We start from the raw sequence: 26,054 nt of genomic DNA on the forward strand, positions 1-26,054 counted from the left end.
CGGAGAAAAGACGTTGCCCCGGCAACCGCGCCCGGCCGTTCTCCCGCGGAATGGTGCCCGCTTCCCCATTCGCGCCACTGACCCCCCCCCCCTCTTCGCACACCGAGGCCCCTCCTGCAGGTTGCCCCGCGGCTGCCGTCCTAAAGGCCTCCTCAGGCTTTGAAAAGGGACCGCGTGTCTTGAGGCAGGGAGGCGGGGATGCCCTGGAATGACCACTCACCGCCAGACCACAGAGATCGAGTTCCCTGGCCTGGAGGACACGGGTGCTTGGGAGGGTGGCCTGTATGGAAGGGCCCGGTCCTCCCCAGGTTCCATCCCCTGCTGGGGGTCCAGGCCGGATTGTTTTTTTTTTGGGGGGGAGGGGGACCTAAGTCTGACAGAGGCAATATGACGGTTTGTTTATTTGTTGATTTCCATTGTTTCCCTGCTACTTTGTAACAGGGATGCTGGGCATAAACTTAGCAGATGAAGTTCTCTGCCATTGCATCCCATGCGGGGAACTGTTGTGGCTATGGGACTCTGCTGGCTGTCCCACTTATGAAAGACACAGGAGCTCAGGAAGGAGCAGGCCCCTCGCATCTGCCATCACTCACCCCTTTTTGTTTTTTTGTTTTTCAACTGCTAGGTCTGTGGCTTGAGAGATAAAGCCTAGTTTGCCTGTGGTAGTTTAAGAAGAAGGCTGCCTTCTGTGGGTTGGGAAATACCAGGACATGGTGGGGGCAGTGGAGCCTGGGGAAGGCAGGATTTAGGGCAAGGAGGGACCATGGAAAGGAATAATGCCCTACACAGTCTGCCCTCTAAAGCAGTCCACCCCCCAGAACTGATCTCTGTTGAGATCAGTTGTGATCGTGGGAACTCTCCAGGGGCCACCTGAAAGCTGGCCATCATACTTAAGAAGTTCATTGGCAACTGGGGGTTATGCCTGGGGAAAGCGGAATGGGGGCAGCAAGTTTAGTGGGGATGATGAAGCCATGGAGTCCACACTCCATAGCTGCCTGTTGTTTCAGGGGAATGGGCCTCTACACTGTACTGTGTTGTAATTCTTGGAGGGCTGTAGGCTGGCGATGCAGTCATCACTGTCACACAAAGCAACCAAAAGGGAAAGGATTTTCTTGGAAATGGTACTGCCATGCTGGGTGGCCTACCAATAGGCCCTAGGTGTATGAAAATAATCCCAGGGGAAATTCAGAAGTTTGAACTGTTAGGCCACAGGAGCCCTGCTATAAAGAACGTTGCAAATTCACTGTTGGTAACCAGTTACTTTCTGAAATAATTGTGCCAGGTTGCCTCTTGTCCCCAGTGCCTCTCCAGCCATGGTTTTGGGGTTAAGGTACTTTTGCCTTGCCCATATTGGAAGTATAAAGCAGAAACCTTTTGGTTCTGAGGTTGCTTCTCAGCCTCTTAGTCATGAGCCAACAGTCGGCAGATGAAGCTTTTCCCATCATTAAAAACAAAAACACGTTGCTAAAGGAAGATTGTTCCCATCCCATCTAATTTGTTGGCTGGTTGCTTGGCAGAAAAAGTACCAACCTTGCACTGAGCATTTTGATATTTGTCTAGGAAATTCAAGAATTTGTATCTAGAGCCTTTGTGAACAGGTGCAGATCAGAAGTGATTTTGCAAGCTCACCTTACATATTTGCTAGTTGGAATAAGGAATACTCATTGCAGACAGTTCTTTCAACAACATTTTAAAAAGCATGAGACTTTTTATTAATGGGGATAAACATGTAGCATAACACTGAGAAAATAAAAAACACATAGCTGCAAAAGGAGATAGATTGGGAAAGAACTGAGAGATCAAAAGAAGCAGAAGGGCTACAGTGTTCTGTATTTGGAAGCTTTTTTTGTGCTGGAGTGCACAACAGCCAGCAACCCAACCATGTAAGGGAGTGTGTACATTCTACTGGGGACCTAGGGAGTCCAGGTCACAAGTTTACCACTATGTCATATTACTTTACATATAAATCAGTACATTTTCTTCAGTGACTCAAGGAATTTATAGATTCAGGTGGGTAGTAGTGTTGGTCTGAAGCAGCAGAACAAAGTTTGACTCCTGTAGTTTTATTCAAGGTATAAGCTTTCATATTCATGCACACTTTGTTGGAAGCATATACCTTGAAAACTTTGTTGGTCTTAAAGTTATGACTGGAGTCAAACTTAAAGAAATTGTATACACAGCTTGAGATCATGTATGTTCCAGGGACCAGAGAAATAATACTTGGGACTTGGTTATATATCTGGTCCACTTTTTAAAAAGGTAACGAAATAAGCATTGTGTTTCTCTCCATAAGCATGTATAGGAAGATTGTACTGCTTCTCCTGTCTACTCTTTATTTACTGTATCACTTTCTGCATTTATTACATTAGAATAAAATAATGTGGACCTTATGTAAGTAACCATTTTAATGTTGGTATCAAGTAGATATTCCTTTCCCACAAGACATTGTAGACTTATGCTATAACCAGTCTGATTTGTTTATACTATGCACCCTTTGATATTCTTATTTAAAAACTTGTGTTTAATGAAAATGCTTTACCTGAGAGAGCTACAAAGGACTTAGTACTTAAGCATCAAAAGAATATATGAAAATGTGTATGTGAATTGGATTAGAAAAATAAATTTAGTAAATGAGTCACTTACTTTTGTCACCTCCTGTACATAATTTCACCCTTGTTTTGAAAGGTTTTGTCTCCTGGAGAGCTTTCCAGCCTGTTGAGCATAGCTGGCAACAAGGAAGAAATGACACAGATCAGGACACTCCTGAGGAAAAAGTGCACCACTTTCCTTCCCATGGGTATTGCAGTGTGCCATGTGGGAGACGGTAATGCACGGTAGTCATTTTTTACAGTTAATGAGATGGAGCTTACTTTAAGCAGTCATGGGCAGTTTTGTGAGCCTGGAATGTGTGCTTAGCAGGCAGTTCACACTGGACTATTAAACTGCTTTTGTTTACTGTGCAGCATTTATGTCAACAATGATTATATCATACTAATAGTATAATACTGAGCATGGTTTGGCTCATCATATAAGCATAAAACATTGTCTTGTCACTATCCAGAGATTCTACCTGTGGGATCTTGTGTAACTGTTAACTTGGTTGACAGTTATAGGCCCAGATCATTTTAAGTGTCACCTTATCATGGATGCAGCTGAAAAGGTATTTAAACTGTACCATTTTCAGTAACTCATGTTTCCATTGATGGCTGATGTACAAAGGATAACCATGGGAGGCCGTCTCATAAATAATTCATTATAGTACTTGTGGTGCCCATAGTAATGGTAATGACATAATATACTCCAGGGAGCTTGATATTGCAACATTATCTCTTCCTTGCACTTACAGTGGATTTACAACCTGCTGTTCACTAGCCTTAGCACTGATGTTATGTTGACTGATGAATGCAGCAGTTTGGACATTCACCTCTATCTTTTCATGATTTCAGAATCTTTTCTATTACTGTTAATTTGACTCATTGGTTTCGAACAGCTGCTGAGAGTTTGTTTAAGCAATTAGTGGAAAGCTACCCACATAATGATAGGATTTATACAGTTGCTATAGAATGTTTCCGTATTTCTACAACAGCCAAATATCAAGGAACCCTATATGTAACCCATCCATCTCCATTGATTAGTAGCAAAAATGTCTCAGCAGTTGAAGAAGTAGAATCCTTACTTAGCAGGAGGAAAATTGGCTCCTGTCTGCATTTTAAAAATGCAGAGCAGCTTAATACTATGTGGCCAATGGATTTAATACAATTAAAGGTAAAGGTAAAGGTATCCCCTGTGCAAGCACCGAGTCATGTCTGACCCTTGGGGTGACGCCCTCTAGCGTTTTCATGGCAGACTCAATACGGGGTGGTTTGCCAGTGCCTTCCCCAGTCATTACCGTTTACCCCCCAGCAAGCTGGGTACTCATTTTACCGACCTCGGAAGGATGGAAGGCTGAGTCAACCTTGAGCCGGCTGCTGGGATTGAACTCCCAACCTCATGGGCAGACAGCTTCAGACAGCATATCGCTGCCTTACCACTCTGCGCCACAAGAGGCTCATTCTTAATACAATTAAGGATGCAGTTTTACATTCTCTCTGGATTTGGAATACCAGTGTATCTACTAGACAAGACTCCAGATGGTAAAGCTTTAAGACTTGCTAACATAAAAGTTAAAGGGACTCCGGGGAATAGTAGAGGACAGGTAGGCCTGGAGGATCATTGTCCATGGGGTTGTGATGGGTCGGACACCTACTTCGCACCTAACAACAACAACAACAACATAAAAGTGTTTCTATATTTAGGATACGTTAAATCACAAAAATACATTTGGATACTATGTGCATGACAACTGTGACGATTGACCTTATTGTACTTTTATAATCCAGATGTCTCAAACAACTCATCAACTTTAACGCCCTCCCTCAAATTTGTTGATGGGCACCTTAGCTTATAATTCACCAATTGATAGCAGCTGCTCTTATGATTGTCTAATTTAATTAGACCGGGCAAACTTAACTCCGGATCTGACTGCAGGATCCTTAGATTAAATGCCCTCCTCCATGCCCTAGCTTTGTAAGAGATTTCAGAATCAAGTATTTATAGAGACTGGAGGTAAATCAGTTTTATTTGGGCCTATGGACCCAACCCATAAGGATTATATCTCCTTCTCCAGAAATCATGACTTGGGGGTGGACGGGGCACACTTCTTGGTGTAGATAGCAGTAAAACAACTGAGGAGAAATCCTATATGTTTTAATTAGGAGTTTTAGATGAGTACAGCTACAATATAACATTCTACTGTTCTGGGCTGTAGAAATGAATACTGTATCCAAAATCGATCTAGAAATAGTATAACATGAAACAAGCTCCAGAGTAAACAGAGAGAACAGTAACATTGTTTTACAGTTAATATTTGCTGGTATAAACCTAATAAAGCCATATGGCAGGGGTATACACTAAGAAAATGACTAATAATTGGATCAGGCCCATTATGCTTTTCTAATATTACCAAGATTGTCAACAGCTTGGGAGGAGTGATTTTTAAAAATGTCAACAGAGGAAAGGGGTTGGCCTTTTTAAAATAAAATCTGTTACGTTGAGTGGTCCGTGTGGAAAAAGATGAATAATTCTAGAGCACCTACTGACTGGTCTTTCCAGTAACTGCAATGAGAAAGGCTGTATTAGTACTGGAATTGCACTCCTTTGTGTAACAAACCCTTTGTCAGAATAAATCACTCTTTTTACTAAGTGGCTTTAGCAGTAGTGGTGTGCTTTTTACAAACCACTACATATTTATAAATGTTGGCATACTTTGAGAGAAATCTTTTACACTAATTCAGATCAATAACTCTGTGTAGGATTTTGACTGCAGTGTCTAGAATTATGGTTTCTGTAGTCAGAACAATAAACAGGGAGTTGCATTTTGTTTTATAAAATGGTGGTTGTGGCCAGCCATTCAGTCATGTCTGACTCTTGGCAATCTCATGTCACAGCCGCTGCCACAATCCCCAATCCTATACCACCTCCATCAGCCGTGCAGTGTTCCGGCCGGTGTCGATCCCGATCATGTCCAATCACCACATTCCTTGTTGGCCTGCTTTCCTTTTCCCACTGACCAATACCATTGCATTTTCCAATGAGTTGGATCATGTGATATGGCCAAAGTAAGTGAGCTCGAGTTTTGTGATTGTGCCTACCTATGATATAAAATATATGCATAGAATCACTAGACATTCTTGTTCTTTGATTTTTGTGGTGAATCTAGGCTTGATTCATGAGTATTGGTTAGCTGATGGTTAAAGGTTTTTAAGACTTGCTAGCAAAAAAGCCCAAAGTAGCTTGCAGAGGTTTGCCAGGTGTAGCTCAGAGATTTTTCTTTTATTTGTGCCCCCCATGTATTTAGTGCCATTACTGACTCCAAAGGGGTTTTTGTAACATTTGTAACACTTTTTTCAATCTGTTTCCTTCCTAACCTGTGTGTGTATATATGTATATATATGTGTATAAATATATTTATATATATTAACATAAATATATATATTTACAATAAATGGATATGTTGTTGTTCAGCCTCTTCTCCTAGTATATCTACTTTTTAATTCAAAGGCTTTATTGAAATTCATGAGGTTTATTTGGACCACAATTACAAACCTTGGGAGAAAATGGAGTGGTGAATGTCAAAAGTATTGATCTGTTTAAATGACTCCAATGTGGTAAAAACTCTCATTTGAGAACAAAATTTATTTTGTATTGATGCAGAAGGTAAGTTGAGGAAGTGTTAACCGTGAGTGAAGAGCTTAGCAGGACTCTAGAATAATCTAGAAAAATCAGCATAACCACCAAATACCAACCCTGTATGTTCATGCTTTGGTGCTATGAACAATATTATTCAATATTTAAACACTGAATTTTTGATATTGTCATGTGTGTGTATGTATGTATGAACATATATAGTTGGATTTAAAAAAAATGTTACTCTTGGGCACCTGTGTTTGATCAGAAAAATGTTTTTAACAAGCACTGGAAGGTTATCTTCATGGCTGATTCAAGAGATCATTAAGGTCAGATGATAAGTCTGGGAGACATCTTGAAACTATAACCCCCCAATAGGTCTAAACATGTTCCCTAATATCAGCCCACATAGAGAATTTAGTGCTGTGTATCAGACATTTAGTTTTAAAAATTGTTGGTTTAAAGAACAATGAAATCTAAGCAATATCCAGAATATTAAACATTTTTATTTATTTTTTATATTTTGTAGTAAAAGAATGAAGATATACATGTAGTGGAAGGTGAGCATTATGACAATCTGCCATGCTTTTGAAATAGTTCTTGCATTGTTGCATGATATTAATTCTTCACTATTATTGCTCTAGAAAGAGGCATTGATCTTATCATAGTATATGATGATATATTATTTGGCAGTGATTGGTAAGTATGTTTTTTTTCTGAAAAGGTTTTTGACAGATAAAGACATGGTCTTACCAATCTCCTCTTCAAGTGATGATTCAATTGGTGGAGAGGCCCTATGAAAGGGACAGTAGGCAGTAACTTGCAGGAGACATACCAATCCCAGATTCTGAAAAGTATTTCAATATTGCTATGAGGCAGCACCTTATGCAGGGAATCAAGGACAGTCTAACGTGCTGCAAAGGTCCAAGCACATGGTTGCATTATAACACTAAAACAGAATTAGGGGAGGTATTTACTGTATTACTGGGAACAAATTTGTTGATTGCTCCACATACTAATTTCCCCCCTGTTGTGCTTAACCCATCCTTATTCCTCCAAGCCCTTCCAAGATGAAGAATAAGCTGCATAGAACAAATGCATTCTCTCTCTGCCCTTACATTTGTGCACTGGGAAACACACAGTCCCACCCTCAGCGCCTTTCCCAAATGTCAGTGCATTTTGAACAAGGTTTCACCTGAGAACATTGTTTTTTCCCTAACACCTACATTATTTTGTCATCTGTAAAATGTGGAACTTGTGAGCATTTCTTGGTTGCTATGACAAATTTGGTTATGAAAAATCTATGGAAACTATTAGAGCACCTAGGTTTTTATTCATGTTTTTAGTAGAGTAGAGTCATTCCAAACTGTTTGACTTCAGCAGCCTGAGCCTTAGTGTCTCTTGGAAGTAAATATCATTGATTTCAGTGGAACTTACTTTGAGGTAAGATTGGCCTCTCAAAAGAAAATCTAAAAAATCCAGCAAGGTTGCTGGTTCCACAACAGCCATTTTGTAAACTTCTTGTTTTTAAAAAAATTATCTTGTTTAGGTCCTCCCCTGACTATGGCATCCTGGAATGGACAAAAAAATCCCAGTTGGCTACCAGGGACATTTTGTTTATTTTTAAGAATAAACCTTCTTAAACATTTTTTAAAAACCACCCTGGAGGCACAAATCCAGGGCAGTGAAAATGCTCCCCTGTCTGGACCCAGGAAGAGGTAGGGAAAACTGCCTCATCCCAAACACCTGGTGGCAGCCTGGTGCGGTGCCATTGGTGCAGAATAGGTCACAGTGTCTCAAGATGGGAGGGGGAGAATTAGACAGATGAGATGATCTAGAACAGTGGTCCCCAACCCCTAATCCGGAGACCGTTACCGGTGCATAGATCAGTCGGTACCGGGCTGTGGCTCCTCCTCATCCTCCTCCCTGGCTGCTGCCTTGGGGGCTGCCCTGCCACACTGCTGCTGGCTCACCTTTGGTGCTCTCCAGCGGCCGCAGTGGCTGGGGCTCCCCCTCGGCATGGCACTGCGCAGCTGCTGCTGGCAGTGCCCCCCAGTGGGTGGTGGGAAGTCAGGGGTGCCAGTGGGAAAGCAAGTGGAGCAGGGGCTTAGGTGGCAGTGACTACCCCCCCCCCCGGGCCTCAGTAAAATTGTCAAATGTTGACCGATCCCCGGTGATAAAGAGGTTAGGGACCACTGTTCTAGAAGATTCCATCAGGGATATAGTCTGATTGGTTCAGTGTCATCACCTGACTCACATAAGCGAAGAAATATAATTTACCTAAGAGTCAGAAAGAGACAGGTTAGCTTGGATTCTCAGAGAACTGCTGCAGCTACATAGAAAGGATGCCTGAATTGTGGCCTGCAATTGCAAGAAAGTAAGGGCTACAGCCCTAATAACAAAATCTCGATTTGTAATATATGAAAAGGCCAAAAGGTTAATTGTTGCCATAATATTAATTTCTTTGCTATGCTACACTGTGTGCAGGGGAAATTATTAGGCAGGCTTTCTGGTCTGCTGTGAGTGACAGAGAGAATAGAATTGAGAATATTTTTCAGAAGAATACTACTAAAGTGGTGATCTGAAGAACCCATATGTGGAAAAGAAGAAACTCTGTTTCATAAATGGAATTTACTTCCAAGTAATGTGATTGGGGATGCAGTACAAAAAAAGATAGAATTCCAAAGCAGAGGGATATATGGCATATAACACCAGGAGTTTCAGAGGAAGCATAAAGAAAATGGGCGCATTTCCAAAAGATGGGTAACAAACAAGAAAAAGCAATTGAAGATGGAGAAACATATGTCACTTTAAAAATTACATTACATTACAGTCAAAATCTGAGATGCAGAGTCCATGAGGCTGTAGCTGTAAAAATACAGATGAAGTAAATGAGGAGCAAAATTACATGAAAACTGTTGCTGCATACTTTATTAGGATTAATGACTGTGAAACAATTCCTGTTTTTTTCAGTACTTAAAAACTAGGTAATATTTTTCCTGTGTGTATGCTTAGCATCTGACTTACAGAAATCTAGAAGCAGAGCTGGTAACAAGGAGTCTGCTCTTAAATTGAAGAGATGTGTCTTACGTGTTAACTTTGAATCTTGGCTTAAATATCATGCTACGAGAGCTGATGAGTACGCTGTATTTAGGCAACATTATTGTATGCAATCTTATGCTTTCAAGTAAACATCTGGGCTGACATTAATCACTGCATTTAGCTAAAGGTAGCAGCTAACTTTCCCAGTAACAAGATTATGATGGTTTGAGCTCAGAGGAATATAATAATGTTTATAAAATAACTTCCAATCTGAATGCCATGCAGTAGATTCTCCATTTCATCCTCACTTTGCCAGATCAAAAACTAAGGAATCATCCTAGACTTTTATGGGGATTTTTCAAATGAGCTGAACTGTCAGTCCTAGGGATGTCAGCCTCCAGGTGGGACCTGGGGACCCCCTGGAACTACAGGTCATCTCCAGACTACAGAGATAATAATATATTAATAATAATAATATTTTAAAATGTTTACCCCGACCTTCCCTGGTTGGTTCAGGGTAGCTGACAACAAACTTAGAAACAATCATATAAAAAAAACATTAAAACTTTTTAACATTTAAAAACTACCTCCTCCTGATAATTTGAACCTTTCTGAGGGGTGGCCGGAACTTGGAGGGATTTTTATTGACAGATGGGGCAGGGAGGCCAGCATCTTACAATGTTCTTTCCTGGACTCAGCTGTAGGCTTGGCAGGACAGCTCTGTCTTGAAGGCCCTCCAGAATTAAGTTCCTTGGGGGCATTCCACCAGGCTAGAGCCAAGGCCAAAAAAGCCTGGATCCTGGCTGAGGCCAGTTTTATCTCTTTGGGTTGGGGACCCAGATTTTAGTTGCTCAGTCTTAATGCTTGGAGGGGGGGGGGGTTATAGAGGAAGATGCAGTCCCATAGATAGGGTGTTAAAAGTGAGAGTCAAAACCTTGGACCTGATCTGGTCTCCATTCTGGAGCCAGTGTAACTAGAAGAGATCAATTTCCCTGGAGAAAATGGATGCTTTGGAGGGTGGACTCTATGCAGTATACCCCACAGAGGTCCTCCCCTGGCTCTATCCTCAAATCTCCAGAGGGGGCATCATGAATTTGGCAACCCTACACCCCCAGTCCCCACAAATGGTTGGGTGAGGGGGGGACACCTGGCAACCTTGGTCAGTACCCAAAGGTCAGACGGGCAGTTTTGCAGAATGGATGGGGATGCGGGAGAGCAACAAAATAAAGCAGTCTTCAAAGTATGTTCTTAGTTGTAGGTAATTTACTGTTTTCTAATCAGTTGTTTCATTTTGGTATGCATGAGTGAAGAGAAAAATGTACCCCATGTATCCCATGTATCCTTGTGCACTTTATTAAATGAGCATCATGAGTCTGCCTTCTGTTGAATAGTTGAGGCTAAAATAGACTCTTGAGTTATCTTCACAGATGATGTATGTATTTGACTACATAGTAAATATGTCATTTGTATATCTATGGTTTGCTGCAAAAATATATCTTAACAATGGATTGATTTTGCATGAAAAGTCATTATATTCTGCAGTCACTGGGAATAGAAAGCAGTTGTAGTTCTGATATTTCAAAGCTGGCTACTGCTGATGAGCTGACTAAAATTCTCCTGCATTTTCTGAACCAAGATCTGTCAAATAAAAACATTGATGGGATTAAGTATGAACCTTGGCCTAGATGGACAAATACAGTTATAAAATGGAACTGTATTTGGGAGAACCATTTTCAGTTACTGATTCTGGTGAAACAATTGTAAGAATGCCCTTGAGCATATACGAAATGCAATCTTTACTACTCCCACCTCCATAAGATAAGGTAGCTCCTTACAAATAGTTTCTTACCTGTTGAGGTAAGAAAAGACATAAGAAGAGATACATTAAAGTGTAATACTTTCATGTACAATTGTATTAGAGCAACAGGAATATAATAGCTACACTGACAAACCTGTGGTTAAGAATATGACTGTTCAGTGTTCCATTCTTTTTTTTTTTACTTTCCATGGAACTTAGCTGGCTCCTGAGTCTTCCTGGCACAATAGGTTATTAGAGCTGTACTTATGAAGGTTTTACATACAAGGAATCCAGGACTACACTGGCAGAATTTTAGGGAGAAGAAAGCACAGGGTATTTTACAGGCAAATGTTGAAATCTTTCAAGATGATGAACCAGATTGGATACTTAGCATCCTTTCCTAATTTCTTGCAAAGTTAATCTGAGAAAAAAATTGTTCAGATTTAGCCCATACCCACAAGCCACCTGTTCTGTACAATGTCCACATTTGAATGGAGAGGTGAAGACGTGTCACAGGTGATAAATGCTGTTCTGAGCTCCAGGGGAGACAAGGATTCTAGTAGATTAGATGATTCCAAACTGTGCCAACTCATGAAGCTCCAGATGGCTGAAAGCTTCCCAGGGGCAGATCACTGTAATATCTACAAGAGAGAGAGAAGGAGAAGGCATTTATTACACCAACACATATCCAGATGAACAAACTTTTTAAATTAGGATTTTTAATTTGAAAGAGGCCCTTGATGAAGAAACAGATGATGGATAACAACTGCTCTTTACATTATCCTGGAAGCATATGCCCACATGACAGAGAGTGAATAAAAATGCCCGGGAAGAACCCCTTAATGTAAATTTTTTTCAACTCCAGAATTATATAGCTACTCAAGCAACATCTATAACTTATATTGATTCATTTTTTGTGATTTGTATTCTGATACCTGAATAGGGAATAAAAAGGTAAAGGTATCCCCTGTGCATGTCTGACTCTTGGGGTGACGCCCTCCAGCGTTTTCATGGCAGACTCAATACGGGGTGGTTTGCCAGTGCCTTCCCCAGTCATTACCGTTTACCCCCCAGCAAGCTGGGTACTCATTTTACCGACCTCGGAAGGATGGAAGGCTGAGTCAACCTTGAGCCGGCTGCTGGGATCAAACTCTCAGCCTTATGGGCAGAGGTTCAGACTGCATGTCTGCTGTCTTGCCACTCTGCGCCACAAGAGGCTCTTAAATAGGGGATAGCAGAATTAAAAACTGAACACTTTTGAACTTTCATGAATCACTGTGCATGGACATCCTATAAAGATCAAATTATACTTTATTTGCTATCTGTGGCCCACATGACAAATGGGACTACAGAGCTAAGAACAGAACATTTATGTTTAGAGGAATATGCCTTAGATTACTAGAAACTAGTAAAAAGAACAGAGGACAGCAGTTTCCATGCCCAAGTTCCTCCAAAGCATCTGACAGGCTATTGACAGGAACAAAATGCTAAGCTAGCTTGGACTAAATAGTCTGATCTAGCAAGACAGTTCAGACATGGATTATTTTTTTGCAAGAATGACATCTGTCCTTGACTGGATCATCAGTTTGGTGAACCACTATCAACAGTGTTATTCTAATTATAAAGGAATACCTAAAATCAATATCCTATGCAGCCTACCTGTTCCAAGTCCCTCCATTCCTGGGATATCATCTCCAAAACTGTAGAAAAAACAAGAGAGGAAAGATGAGGCACAAGTAACAGTGAAAAGTCTAGCTGAATATGTGTTTTCTAATTTAAGATTCAGATGAGAACATCCAAGCTTTCCTAAGAACCATTCTAATGCTAAACATTTTGTGAACATTCCAGTCCTATCCCCCTCAGCAAGTTTCTGCATTTGGATTGGTCCTGTTTTGTCTTGAAGCACTTGAGGGATCACAGGATCAGCATGAATATCTACTGGGGATACGAGTTCTGGAACTTTATTTTTAAAAAATGTAATTTCCTAAGAAATATAACTGATGACATGACTGGACTATTGCTCCATAATCATATCATCATGGTGTACCTGGCCATCAACAGATGTGGCAAATCACCCAATATCATTATGAGAAACTATGAAAAGGCAAATTATTGTATCATTAGTCACTGAAAATGGATAAGACTTTAAATGCTAAGGTGTAATGGATCTGGGATGTTCATAGCAAGCGAAAACTAAATCGTCTTAAGTTATTTGACCCTTAATGTCTACGTTGTCCTTGCTCTGTTTTATGTTGCCTTACTGACCTATCAATAAATTTCTGTTACATAGAAACAGAAATGCATTTCTCATAGAGAGCCTTTCTTCAATCCTCACCCTCATCTATTCTAGTAAAGAAGGTTCTAGTAAACCACTGGGGGCATTGGATCTGTTTATTATATTTTTGTGTAGGTTCCAGAAAAACATACACCATCTCTTTGATATATAGTTTTAGCTATGTGTATCTTGAAACACAACTTGGCCTCTATTCGTGGCCTGATATTTAAAAGTTTTGTAATGTATTAGTAATCTAATTATAGGAATTAGTTCTTATATGCCACTTTTCTCTACCAGAAGGCATCTCAAAGCGATTTACAGTCGCCTTCCCTTTCTTCTCCTCACAACAGACACCCTGTGAGGTAGGTGAGGCTGAGAGAGCCCTAATATTATTGCTTTATCAGTGCTGTGACGAGCCCAAGGTCACCCAGTTGGCTGCATGTGGGGGAGTGGGAAATCAAACCGGGCTCGCCAGTTTAGAAGTTGGTGTTCCTAAACACTACACCAAGCTGGCTTAATCACTTAAGTTCTGAACCACTCTTCTTACCCTTTTACGCCTTTCTTAGGGGGCTTGCTCTTGAATTGTCTTGTTTGCCTTTGCTTGAACTTGGGGGGGCCCTTGCGTGGAGTGGTGGGTCCAGTTCGCATCGGTGGTGCAGTTGGACCACTGAGAGTGTTTTCCTCAGTGCCGTCCTCAGCATTTTCCTCGGGGGCACCACCACCATTTTCCTGGGGGGCATCACCACCATTTTCCTGGGGGGCACCATCTCCACCTTCTCCTCCTCCTCCTCCACCACCACCACCATCTTCCTCAGACATTCTTCAGCTACTCTGAGGCACTACTTTTTGAGATCAGTGTATCTAGAGGACAAAGATATATAGTTAATTCAAACCAGAAAAAGATGATACAAAGGTTATAATTTTGATGTCTGATGTCATGAGAGTTGGAAACTAAAGCTGGAAACTGAAGCCTCCTCATGGAGCTGATTCTTTGTGTCATTCTCATTGCCTCTGCAAATGAATAAGCATTTGCAGCAGCAATGTGGTTTTATTCCCATGGTACGTTTTCCTTGTACTTTTCATTGCCTCAGTTTCCTGTAGTCACCCCCCATGTCAACATAAAAATTGAACATTGTGCTGCTGCAATGTATGAATAACATTATAGTAATGCTGCCATGATCTACTAAGTCCTTTGAATTCTCATTTTTTAAAAATAAGACTACTGCACTTTTTGTTGTGGAGATACAGGGGTTTGTCCTGCTATATTATTACAATGAAAAAGAGTACAGACTCCCCTCCCCCCAAAACAAGAAAGCTGGAAATTCAGAGCAGGTGGCAGAGCATATCAATAGATTTTTTGAATGCCATTTATCATTTTTAAAAGCTCCAAACGGGAGGGAGTTTGGATTCTTGCATAAGGCCACCCTCTCCACCCTTTCTGTCCTAAACATAAGACGAATGACAGTGCTTTTGGTACAACTCTGTTTTAATGTACTTGCTAATTTATTAAGATATCTACCTCACATTTCCATACAGAGACTCCCAAAGGAGCTAATAAATGTGAGGCTAATACTAAAGCATCATTAAAACAGTAGAATTCAAATAAAAGTAAAGCAATGATTGCCCAGAATGTGAATGACAAACATATTTCAGGGTTGAGGAAAAACTTAAATATCAGATCAGGTTGAGAGGTGACGAGTGGTTAGGGACCAATGCACTGTAATTCAGTCTTACTTTATTTCACTGTTTAGCACCTCTGGGGTTTGTAGCCACAACTGCAGACAAAGCAAAACAAAACAAAACAAAACCCACCAAAAAACAAAAAACATTTTGATGCCTTTGCAACAAAAGTGTTCAACTGCTTTAGGATGCTTTGGGCTGATCCTGCGTTGAGAAGGGGGTTGGACTAGATGGCCTGTATGGCCCCTTCTAATTCTATGATTCTATGATTCTAAGCATTAAGATTAACGGTTAGTAGAGTGAAACTAGGGTTGTGCGATTCGGCCGCCAAAGCGGCCGTTCCGTCCGGGCGCAGCCAGCGCCGCACTGCGGGGGGGGGGGGAGGGCGGTGCCGGCAGCGGCGTGACAGCGGGCGCAACCACGCAGGCGCGGAGTCCCGCTGTCACGCCGCTGCCGGCACCGCCCTCCCCCCCCGCGGTGCGGCACTGGCTGCGCCCGGACGGAACGGCCGCTTCGGCGGCCGAATCGCACAACCCTAGGTGAAACTACTTTCTGAAATAAAATGGTGCTTGTTCTATTCTCCTTATCCCTGGCAAACATAAGAATTCACTTCTTGCATGTTTCGTTGCTCCTCATGGATATCATCTAGAGCAGTGGTCCCCAACCCCCGGTCCGGGGACTGGTACCGGTCCATGGATCAGTCAGTACCGGGCTGCAGCTCCTTGTCGTCCTCCTCTCCAGCTGCTGCCTCGGGGGCTGCCCTGCCACTCTGCTGCCAGCTCACCTTTGGTGCTCTCCAGCGGCCGCCATGGCTGGGGCTCTCCCTTGGCATGGCACTGGGCAGCTGCTGCTGGCAGCGCCCCCCCAGTGGGCGGCAGGAAGTCAGGGGCACCGTCAGGAAAGCAAATAGAGCAGGAGCTCAGGTGATGGTGACATCCCTTGGCAAAAGACTACCCCCCCCCACCAGGCCTCAGTAAATTGTCAAGCGTTGACCGGTCCCTGGTGATAAAAAGGTTGGGGACCACTGATCTAGAGACTTGGTTTCCCCCTTAATTGGTTCTCAGAACAGCACTGCTAGTTTCTGCACCAGGCTTCTGCACCAGGGCTGGGTTTTTTTGCATGGCTGTCTGTTTGTGGATTCCACATAGCCCCGAGTGATCTGTTTTCTCTACATTTTTAGCCATGCTTTCTCTCCCACCCTTGATAATGCACTAAAGCCCCCACTCTGCCATGTTCTAATGTAACTCTCAGGAATCTCCGCTCGCTCTGTTTTAGTCTCTATTCATTCAATTGCAGAAATATGTGGGGAAATGGTTGTCTTCCTAAAGGAAGGAGCAAGAGACATTTTGTAACAAAATGAAATCTGGGAATTCAGGGTATATTGCTATAATGTTATCCCAGGACTGATGTTTTCCCCACTGGTAGTCTAAGAGGCCACTTCTAAAAGATTGGGATAGGGTAGCCTGCTATGTGGAAACCCCAAGACTGCTGTGCTTTGTCTGCAGCTGCCCTTGCAAAAGAGAAACCACATAATGCTGTTCCTGTGTGGAAATCATCTAAAATAAAGCAGATTTTTGTGTATGGGAGAAGAGGGCAATTAGCAGACTGTGCTCAAATGGAGGACATCAGGTGGAAATGAGGAGGGGGGGAACCCACATCAGTTGAGTCGTGTGGAAGCCTTTTATATAACAGCATCATGTTCTGTAATCTCTTAATATGAGCTCTCTCTCTCCCCTGTCTTCCATGCAATAGCTAGATTGTAAATGCCTTTAACGTATTAAAAGCATAAACAGGACTATTTGTCTTCAAAAATTCTGCTTTAGAGAAGTAACAAGGAGGGGGGTTGCTTGTTTCCTTCCCCTAATGATTTTTACTCTCTAAATATTGATTTATGTATCTAAACTACTACACAGAGGGTTACAAAATTGCATCTAAAAGCAATATGTGAGATGAATTATGATGATAAACATTTAGCTGGAATATTAAGGACCAACTACGAACTTACTTAATAAACATCCACAATGTAGCTCCAAGCAGCTTTGCTTTTGTTTCACTAGAAATTTATGGTTTATTCCTCTGATTGTATGAAACAGCAGTAGATTTTCAGGCCCCAAGATTTAAACCCACAAATCTGGAAAAGAAGCAAATGTACATTTGCCACACTTTGTTTGTCTCCAGAACACTAAATGCTGTAAATATTGGGATGCAATGCTGTTTCCAGGGAATTCATCTCTACTTTTTTGGCACTTTCCTTACTCCTCAAGAAAGCCAAAATAAGTTCAGGTCCAAATAATTTCCACCTAGCCAAATATTTAACAGGAAGGGAAATGGAATATCGAAAAGGTCAACAATTATTATGTTCTTCCTCAAGTTTTCTTACTAAATTATCAAGATATTGTTGTCTAGACAGGAAATAAGATGCATCTGTGTCCCAGTTCTTGCTGTGGTTTTCATTAGCAAGCCAGTTCAGGTAGGCTTAAAAGACTTAAACGAGCCATTTTCAGTATGGCAAACATCTTTTCCAACCCAAGATGTATCAATCTATTCAATAATGTCTTTCACTAACTAGGCAGACCTGTTGAATTCTCCCTAGGACAGAATAAATACAATGTTTCAGCTGATTTCTGCTTCTTATCCTACCTCTTCACTGGCTCAGGAGTGTTTAATAAAACTCCCTGTTAAAATTTAGACAGCCTGGTATCTTTAGACTTTTTATGAAATCCTTTGGTAACTTACCTCTCAGCAGTTCTGCTACTAATTTTGCCTGTGGTTAGTGGAAAACCAGTCCTGGTATAAGCAAACTACCACCGGTGTTAGCAGGGAAATTGTGCCTCTTTGACTTGAAAACTGATGTGCAATTGAATGTCCTTTTCCTCCTTTGCTTCCTCTCCCCTCCCCTTGAGCTTCAAATTCAGTGCTTTCTAATTGGTTTTGACAGTATCCCAATTCAGTACAGGAATTAATCCATTTTGTAATGACTCACTTGCGTCAATGGGTAATTTTACCTAATACAATCTGTTCACGATAATGTTCTTATCTTGATGGCTGTCAGATGACGATCTACCTCCGGGTTGGTTTCCAGGTTAATCTTCTCCTCCTCCCTGGTGTTTCTCTTGTAACCAAGGAGGGATTGTGTGCTTAATCCATTCCTTTCATGAGTTTAACCTCTGATCTTCTATGAAAAGACAAAATAGAGGTTCAGGCTAATATGCTTTATAGCTGGGCCAGACCCCAGACTCCACACGAGCAGCTGAGATCCACTATATTGCTCTAGCAGAAACACCTTACCAGATTTTGGAGAGGACAAGTGCTACCAACCACTCAATGCTGGTCTGATTTGAAATGTTGCTCTAGAAATCATCAGTGACATAGCCTGCCATACACTCACAGCAATACTCTTAAAAAGAAGCAATCAGTATTCCTCCTTACAGGCTAGTGTGATCCTGGAGAGAGAACGTACTGGAAACTGCTCTATTAAACTGGTCTCCCTGTAGCAGTGCTCTAGCTAAAATCGTCTTAATCCTATTAATTTAACTGTAAATCCTGTCCTTCCATTCCACTTGGTAGTGATGGCCCACATAATAAATATTTCCCATGCCCAAGGCTGCATGTGGTGACATGAGGGATAAGATGTGTAGAAGGAAAAGTGAAATCTTTGGGTGAGAGCCTTCTACACTTGAAGTCAAAGGCAAAGTTCCGATTGATTTTACTAGAGCAGCATTGCATTGTTTGTCAACCGTGGGACTTCATGATAGTCCAGGGGTGGGACAAACATCCATTTGTAAGGCAATTTATTTTGCTGCATCCTTGAAAATAGAAACTTTTCAATGACATTCCAGCTGCTTCAGAGAAGTGACATAGCCAGCAAGACCAGCTAGGCATTGTTCAATTGTATAAGCATTACGGTTGGCAAGCGGTTAGTAGAGTGAAGTGTCACTAAGGATGAAGTGACTGGCACAATTAACATACTTTAACAATATACAATAAGCTGGACCATCCATCAACATTTACTCCAATAGAGAGATATCACACACTTTAAAATGAGCAACAACAGAAATGTTACATACTTTTTACAGCTAGTGCTAGGCTTTAAATTGGATTTTCCTAGCTGAAAAGAAAAGTGAATTCATCCTCCTTTGTTTCAATAAGTGCCTTCAGCTGTTTTATTCCAATGTTTCCCCCTTCCTCCCTTATACCAATTTTCCCTTCCCAAATGCATTGACTGTAAGATTTAAATTATTATTATTTTTTAAAGAAGACTTACTGTGAATGGACACTCTTCTAGGAAACCGTATTATTTTCCATCGTCTTGAATCTCTCTACAAGGTACTTCATCCTCCAGAAATACCCCAGGATGCAGGTGACATCATTGTCTCATGTCACCAATGATAAGATGTCCAACCCCAGAGGTGGAGCAAGTAAGTTTCTAATAAGTCTGATCCCAACTCTAGTTCAGAGTGCACAATGTGGGGGATTTATTATAAGAATATGACAGAAAGCTATTTGAACAACTGGCATTATGCAGGGTCATTGAACTGGACTCTTGATTCTTTCTAGCAGTATTATCCAGGCTAATTCTACACCAATACATTGCTTGGATCCATTCCAGTTAAAAGTGGTGTGGACACTGGGAAGCTCAGAGGCAGATCCCATAGATCAGATGTGGGCAAGATTAAGTAGGTATCTGTATTTTTTTCATGGAGCATGGATATAGCTGCAGAATTAACAGATGCTGTTTGTGCCTAATTTTAAGGATGGTGTTTCTAAGCAAGGATGTGCACTGTGTTCTAAAAGATGAAAATTCTTTTTCCAGGTCAATAAAAATAATTGAAAATAAAGTAGCCAATATTCTATTGCTCCTGTGTGGTGTGGCCTCCTTGGGAATCCTGCATGCAGTTCTGGTGACCATCTTTCACAAAGGCCATTGCAGAGCTGGAAATGGTACAAAAGAGGGCAACCAAGATGATTTGGAGAATGGAGGACTTTCTCTATGAGGAAAGGCTGATGACCACAGGCACAGACAGATTTAAAAGGGCATTAGAAAGATTCGTGGCAGATAGGTCTTATCAGTGATTACTAGCCATGGTGACTAAAGGGAACCTCCATATTCAGAGACAGTCAGTTGACTACTAGGGCCATTCCGCATGACTTAAATGTAGCAGAAGTCTTAGCTTTGGTAAACGCTACTAATTCAATGTTCCGCATGACGTCGCACACAATTTGCAACACTCCTGCAACACTCCCGCAAAAAGCGCTTCACTGTAGCGCTTTTCAGAAAATCAGGAAAAGTGGATTCCCACTGAGAAAACCACTACACTTCTGTGCACAATCTGCAACACATCAGCAAAAGGCATGTGCTTTCTCAATGTAGTGGCAGAAAGAATGTCCCTCCCCCGCTCTCGCCGCCAAATCTCTGGCGAGGCGATCACCATTTTTTTTCCTTAGACGGGGAAAGCAACGAATGAGCGAGGCTTCTCAGAGGCTTCTCTGGCTAAAGTCCCTCCACAGAAGTGATTAAAAGTTAAACAAAGCTCCCTACTGCAAGTGTCTTTAAAGTTCTCAAGCACAATACAGCCCCTCATTCGACACTGCCCATAATTTTGGCCACAAATCTCGCCCATGGGGAGGGGATTTTTTTAAACTTGAGGAGCCTGTAAACGATTAAGCGCCAGCTCCTACGCCTGCTGAAAAGGTCTTTCTGATACATTGAAGGAATGAATATGCATTGCTACAGGTGCTTTCGGGTTTTTAAAAAAGAGTTCTTAAAGGGAAACACGAACACAACAGTTAATTGGCTGTTAAGGGGCAGGAGGAAGCGTAGAAAAATATTGCCTCCCCTATTGCGATTTTGGCAAGACCGGAAACTTGTGCGTTACGAGAACAGCGCTAGTGGGAGAGCCTTTTTTCGCTAGAAACGGCTGTGTGCGTTACCGCGATCAACCGCTTTTGCCTGCAGCACTTTTCAATAGCGCACAGATTTAGCCACATTGCCCTTTGTGCGGAATGGCCCCTAGTGTCAGAAGGCCACATCAAGGTCTCAGTCCCTAAGCCCTATTGTTGGTTGTTCAGAGGAATTGGTTGGCCCCTGTGTGAGGCTGGATGCTGGACTAGATGGGCCTCTAATCTGATCCAGAAGGGCTCCTCATATGTTGTTATAAAGTCTAGTAGAATAAGTTGGCTGTGCAGAGCACTGATTGACTATAACCTGTGCAATCAGGAAATAATTCCCCTTACTATCACTGGAGCTGTTTTCTGCTTTTATATTTTATACAAAAACAAGTGAGGAATGTATAGAGACACCTAACCACACACACAAAGGAGGAAGACTGAAGAGTCCATACCCTCTAATATTTCACAGATAGAATTAGAAACATTCTTGTAACTCTCCTGTTGTGTTAGCATACCAAGAATCATTTCATTTTTGCTCTTTTTAATTTAGCCATGATACTGTTATATCAATATAAGCATGTGCAAAAAATAAAGAGTGAGTGTGCTGTGACTCCATCAATGACAGCTCCTTCCCTTGAAATCCTGATTGCTTAAAGCATACTCAAATGTGAAAGGAACTGACTCCATAACTGTAAAAATGTAAAAGGGGAGACATGTGAAAAGACCATGTGCAAACCAATACCAATGATTGTGGATCAACTGCTGAGAAAAACAGGACTATATAAAATGTGGCAAGGACCAAAGTGAACATGTTAAATAGACCCCCTATGCCCCCCCCCCAAACCAGTCTCCCTTTATGAATTGCATCCCAAGTGGCTTCATGTATAAAATGAAAACACTGGGGTGAAAGGATCACACAAGTACGAGTAACCTCTGTGTCCTCAGAAGGTGGTGTGAATAAAGCCTTATGCAGTGCATAGAACAATACGCACACAGGCTCTTCCATCCAATCAGTGCCTTGCAAAAGGCAGTGTCCTGATGGCATGCATGGTGCCTGCTCACATTCAATTGCATGTGTGCTGTTCAGATCCCCCACTGAATGTGTAGAGGCTGAGGGCATAACATGCCCTTGTACCACCCCATTAGCCAACACCCACCCTGTCCATTGTCTGGGGCACTATTTCTATTCTGTACCAGCGAAATTCCATCATGTTCTGACTCCTATTAAACAAGTAGGACAAGTGGAAAGGCTTTGACCTTTATTTTGTGTAAACATGTGCAAAGGCATCTTGGGTTGAAGTCTCCCTAGTGTCTGGAACCTCAGACCGAACACCATGAGATTATTCATGTTCGATGAGGGCTCCTATGATTAATGCAGGCTTCAATTAGCTGGTAGAGCTATGCACAGAATTAGCAAGATTGCAGCATCCTCCTTTCCTGCATGTCTGCTTAACTCTGAATATCCATCTGCCTTTGGCACACAGGGGCTTTCTTCTTTGCATTGTCCCTTTCCATATAGGACTCAGTTCCTTTCTTCTAAAAATGATCTTGGTTCCCTGCATCTTTTATTATTGCTCGTTTACTTCATTCCAGTCCCCCTATCATTGCTGTGGGCCAGTACTATGCTCAATGCCACTAAAACTGATAACCAGGCATAAAGTTCCCCCTGTGTCATGTCTTTTGAAATGTATGTATTAGGATTGCCAACCCTCCAAGTGGTTGCTGGAGATCTCCTGCAACAAAGATCAGTTTACCTGAATAAAATGACTGCTTTGGAAGGTAGACTTTATGTCTTTATATCCCACTGATATCCCTCCCCTGCCCAAACCCTGCCTTCCATACCCAGCATCTACAGGCACTTGCCAATTTGGAACTGGCAACCCAACATATACCACATGAGGTATTACATTTCTCTGTCTGTCCGCCCCCCCACCCCCATCACTGGCTACTGATGGCAGAGGATGGGGAAATGTGTATGCAATGATATGAGTTGAGCTGCACTAGCAGAAACAGAATGGAGGGGGGGGGGGAGTGAAAGTGCCACCAGTGTTTTCAGTGCTAGTTACCAGTTTTGGGTAACATCTAGTTAAGCTGCACTTCACGCACACAAAATAATGCAGTTTCAATCCACTTTCAGTGCACTTTGCATTTGTGTTTTAATGTGTGAAATGGTAAAATATACTTGCAAATGGTCGCTGAACCAGCATTATCTAGCATGTGTGAAAGCACAGCGAAAGACTAAGTTGGGTCAATTGGTTGGTTGCTTTCCAGATAATGGAGATATCAAGACAATGCCACAATATGTAAAGAGATTCAATCCCTTCTCTTTACACAAGTGTGGAGAAGCCCTGTAACTGGGCCAGTTCCTAGAAGGCTGCTGCCCTGGAGGGCCACCAAAAACCAGGAGGAAGCTGAACGTGTGATCTTCTCAGTCTGTCCCTGTCTTGGCATCATACAGAAGTCGTCTTCCTTGGGATCTCCCCCACAAGTCCATATGCAACATAAGAAGTGATTTGCTGAAGGAAAGGGCTACCTAGTCTGGCATTGGCCCTTTATGCATGGCGTCAGCTTCCCTGCACTGGTGCCATGCCATTGCGGCGGGGCACGATGCCCTCCCGTTTCCCGTGTACACACGGGAGTGGGGCATGCTGGGTTGCCCCGGCATAGCGCGCGTGCGCTTTACACTGGGGCCAGGAGGGCCGGATCCCTGCCGGCCGAGGTAACTGAAGCAGTGGAGGTGGGGGAGATGGGAGGGGCCCACGCATAAGAGGCCATTCTGTTTCCAACAGCAGCCACAGGCTTTCGAGCCAGGTGTGGAGGTAATTCTAGAACAGGCTTTCTCAGCCAGGGTTTCTTGCCTGCCCTGGGTGTAAACTGCACGGGGCTTTTATTCCAACCCCAGATCGATTCAGTCCCTGCCCTCTACACAGAATGCGATTTCCGTTTGGATTTGGAGCGATTTAAAATTTCCTTCTGCAGCAAGAAGGATTGATCCGGAGTGACCCTACCTTTATTGTGGGATATCTCAGACTGCTGCTAATCCTGAATATATTCAGAAAATCGCATTGTTTTGAATCTGGGCTCTCCTCCGTGGTAGAGGACCCGTGATTGGCTACAGGTGGTCATATGACAAGCCTGCCTCAAAGGAGAAGTCCCTAATTTCTCTCAACTTCTGTAGGCCTTGGATTTTTTTTGTGCCTTCTTCGTTCCCCCCCTCCCCCCTTCAAGAAAAGAAAGGATTTTTTCCTCCCTCCTCTGACTTCTTGGATCCTCTCCCCCCCCCCCGCTTCAAGAAAAGAAAGAAAGAGTCTCCATTTGCCCCCCCTCCTGAGCCTCCCTAACCACGTGCAGAAGCCTTTCCTGTTTCAATGGGGGGGGGAGAGGAAGGCTCGAGTTCAAAGCGATCTGAATTCAACAGGATTGACAATGGAATAAAGAAAGTAAGTGCAGTCTCTGCCCTGGAAGGGTTTCCTGGATCAGTGGTCCCCAACCTTTTTTAGGCACGCATGCGCTATGCGCGGCTGAAATCGCGCGGGCGCAGGCGCGGCCCTGATTCCCTCTCCCCCCCTCCTGCAGTAAGAAGCTTCCCGGGCCGCAAGCTGCAGGGGGGGGCGGGGAGAGGGAACTGCGGCCCGGCGCCATAGCCTTCGTTGCCTGGCACCGGGCCGCAGCCCGCAGGTTGGGGACCACTGTCCTGGATGAATGGGAGTAAATTAACTGTGATTATATTTGATGATCAGGACTGGCTGGGAAGACTGGGACTTTCTGTGAAAAAAACCATAAACCCTGGGCTCTAAGCTCCGCCAAAGCTGCCCATTGAATACTTTGCTTAAAATAGCCCTTCTTTTTAACGCTCTTTTACAGCCTCATTTGCAACTCTGTGTAAGAAGCCTTTGTGGGAAGGTTAGATTCAAATTAGTAGCCCTGTTGGTCTGAAGTAGCATGAGCTTTTGAGTGTGTGGGTGGATGCTGTGACACATACTAATGTAACAGGATTAACTTTTGCTTATGTATTCCTATTGTTATGATGGTCAGTTCTTAGTCTGACGAAGAGTGCTTGCACTCGAAAGCTCACGCCTTGAATAATATACAAGTCCTTTTGTGCCAGATGCCTTGTTGTGTGTTGTGTGTGTGAGCAGCAAACCTTTCTTGAAAAGGCTTATTCGAGAAGGCAAGGAAAGGCACAAGAGCTGCCATGTCTGCCCCCCCCCCCCCAGTCTAGCAATCTAGTATATTTTTCTGCAGAATCACATTTTAGCCTAATTTCTGGACGTGCTAATTAATTTTTGGATATTTGGAATGTGTGTTCTTTGCCCTCAAAAGTGATTTGAAGATGCCTACAAATTAAAACAACAGCCCCACCCATCTAAAACAGCATGATTTATAAATCCAGGTTAAACTCTTAATAAAACAGGCTGAACAAAGTGTAGATGATTAACTGAAAGCAATGCTGCAGTTTAAAATGCATCTAGCCAGGAATGGCTGTCTGTAAAAGCCATGTGCTTACTTGGAGACTGGGGGGCATGTAGTGAATGGGCTGGGGGCATACTCCCATGGAGGGGGAGGAATGGATTCCGTAAGGAGGAGCAGAAGGAGCCCCACTTCACATCCTTATTGCCCTCACATTGGTAAGATAGCCCACAGGGATAGTTGATAATTTACTGAAGGTTGTGCTGAAAGAGAAAAACAACTCATCAAAAGGTGGAGGAACCCCAAAGAAAGAATAAGAGCCCCGTGAGGCAAACAGTTCCCTATGCAGCATAGAAATAGAGATGTGTTCTTGATATTTATAATAGTTGGTGGGGCTGGGAAAGCACAAGTATTTCTAATTCACTGAATGACTGGGATCAAAGTTCAGCGTTAAATGCTTTTAAATATTTTTTTTTTTGGTCTGGGCTTATTTATAAGAATGTTGCCATTTCCTTCAAAGTAGCAGGAGAGAAGAAGAAGAAGAAGAAGAAAACAACCACTATGTGGTATCACAGTATAATCTGTTCTGTGGGACAGCTTCAGACTGATTTTTCATAGCATTTCAGATTCATAATTTTAGCTTGCATTTATACAGTAGCAAGAGTTTCCTGGGGGAGCTAAGAGCACTGACCATAGTATTAAAATGTCTGTTATAATTTAATATCCTGCTGCCTG

General features: G+C 42.5%; 1 protein-coding gene across 2 annotated transcripts; it reads right to left on the reverse strand.

Annotated features, from left to right (window-relative positions):
• Positions 1-6,395: 6,395 nt before the first annotated feature.
• PDE6H (phosphodiesterase 6H) lies at positions 6,396-18,295 on the reverse strand. Of its 2 annotated transcripts, XM_077339228.1 has the most exons (5): positions 17,757-18,295; positions 17,026-17,151; positions 13,888-14,201; positions 12,725-12,765; positions 6,396-11,706 (listed from the first exon to the last, which is right to left on the reverse strand). In XM_077339228.1, exons 3-5 carry the CDS (start codon positions 14,157-14,159, stop codon positions 11,630-11,632), a joined length of 390 nt encoding a protein of 129 aa, XP_077195343.1. In that variant the 5' UTR covers positions 14,160-14,201; positions 17,026-17,151; positions 17,757-18,295; the 3' UTR covers positions 6,396-11,629. The 2 variants fall into 2 exon arrangements, with proteins under 2 accessions (XP_077195343.1, XP_077195344.1); XM_077339229.1 differs by lacking the exon at positions 17,026-17,151.
• Between the last annotated feature and the right edge of the window lie 7,759 nt (positions 18,296-26,054).

Source organism: Paroedura picta, chromosome 5 (assembly GCF_049243985.1).
Source record: "Paroedura picta isolate Pp20150507F chromosome 5, Ppicta_v3.0, whole genome shotgun sequence".
In the NCBI taxonomy this organism is placed as follows: Eukaryota; Metazoa; Chordata; class Lepidosauria; order Squamata; family Gekkonidae; genus Paroedura; species Paroedura picta.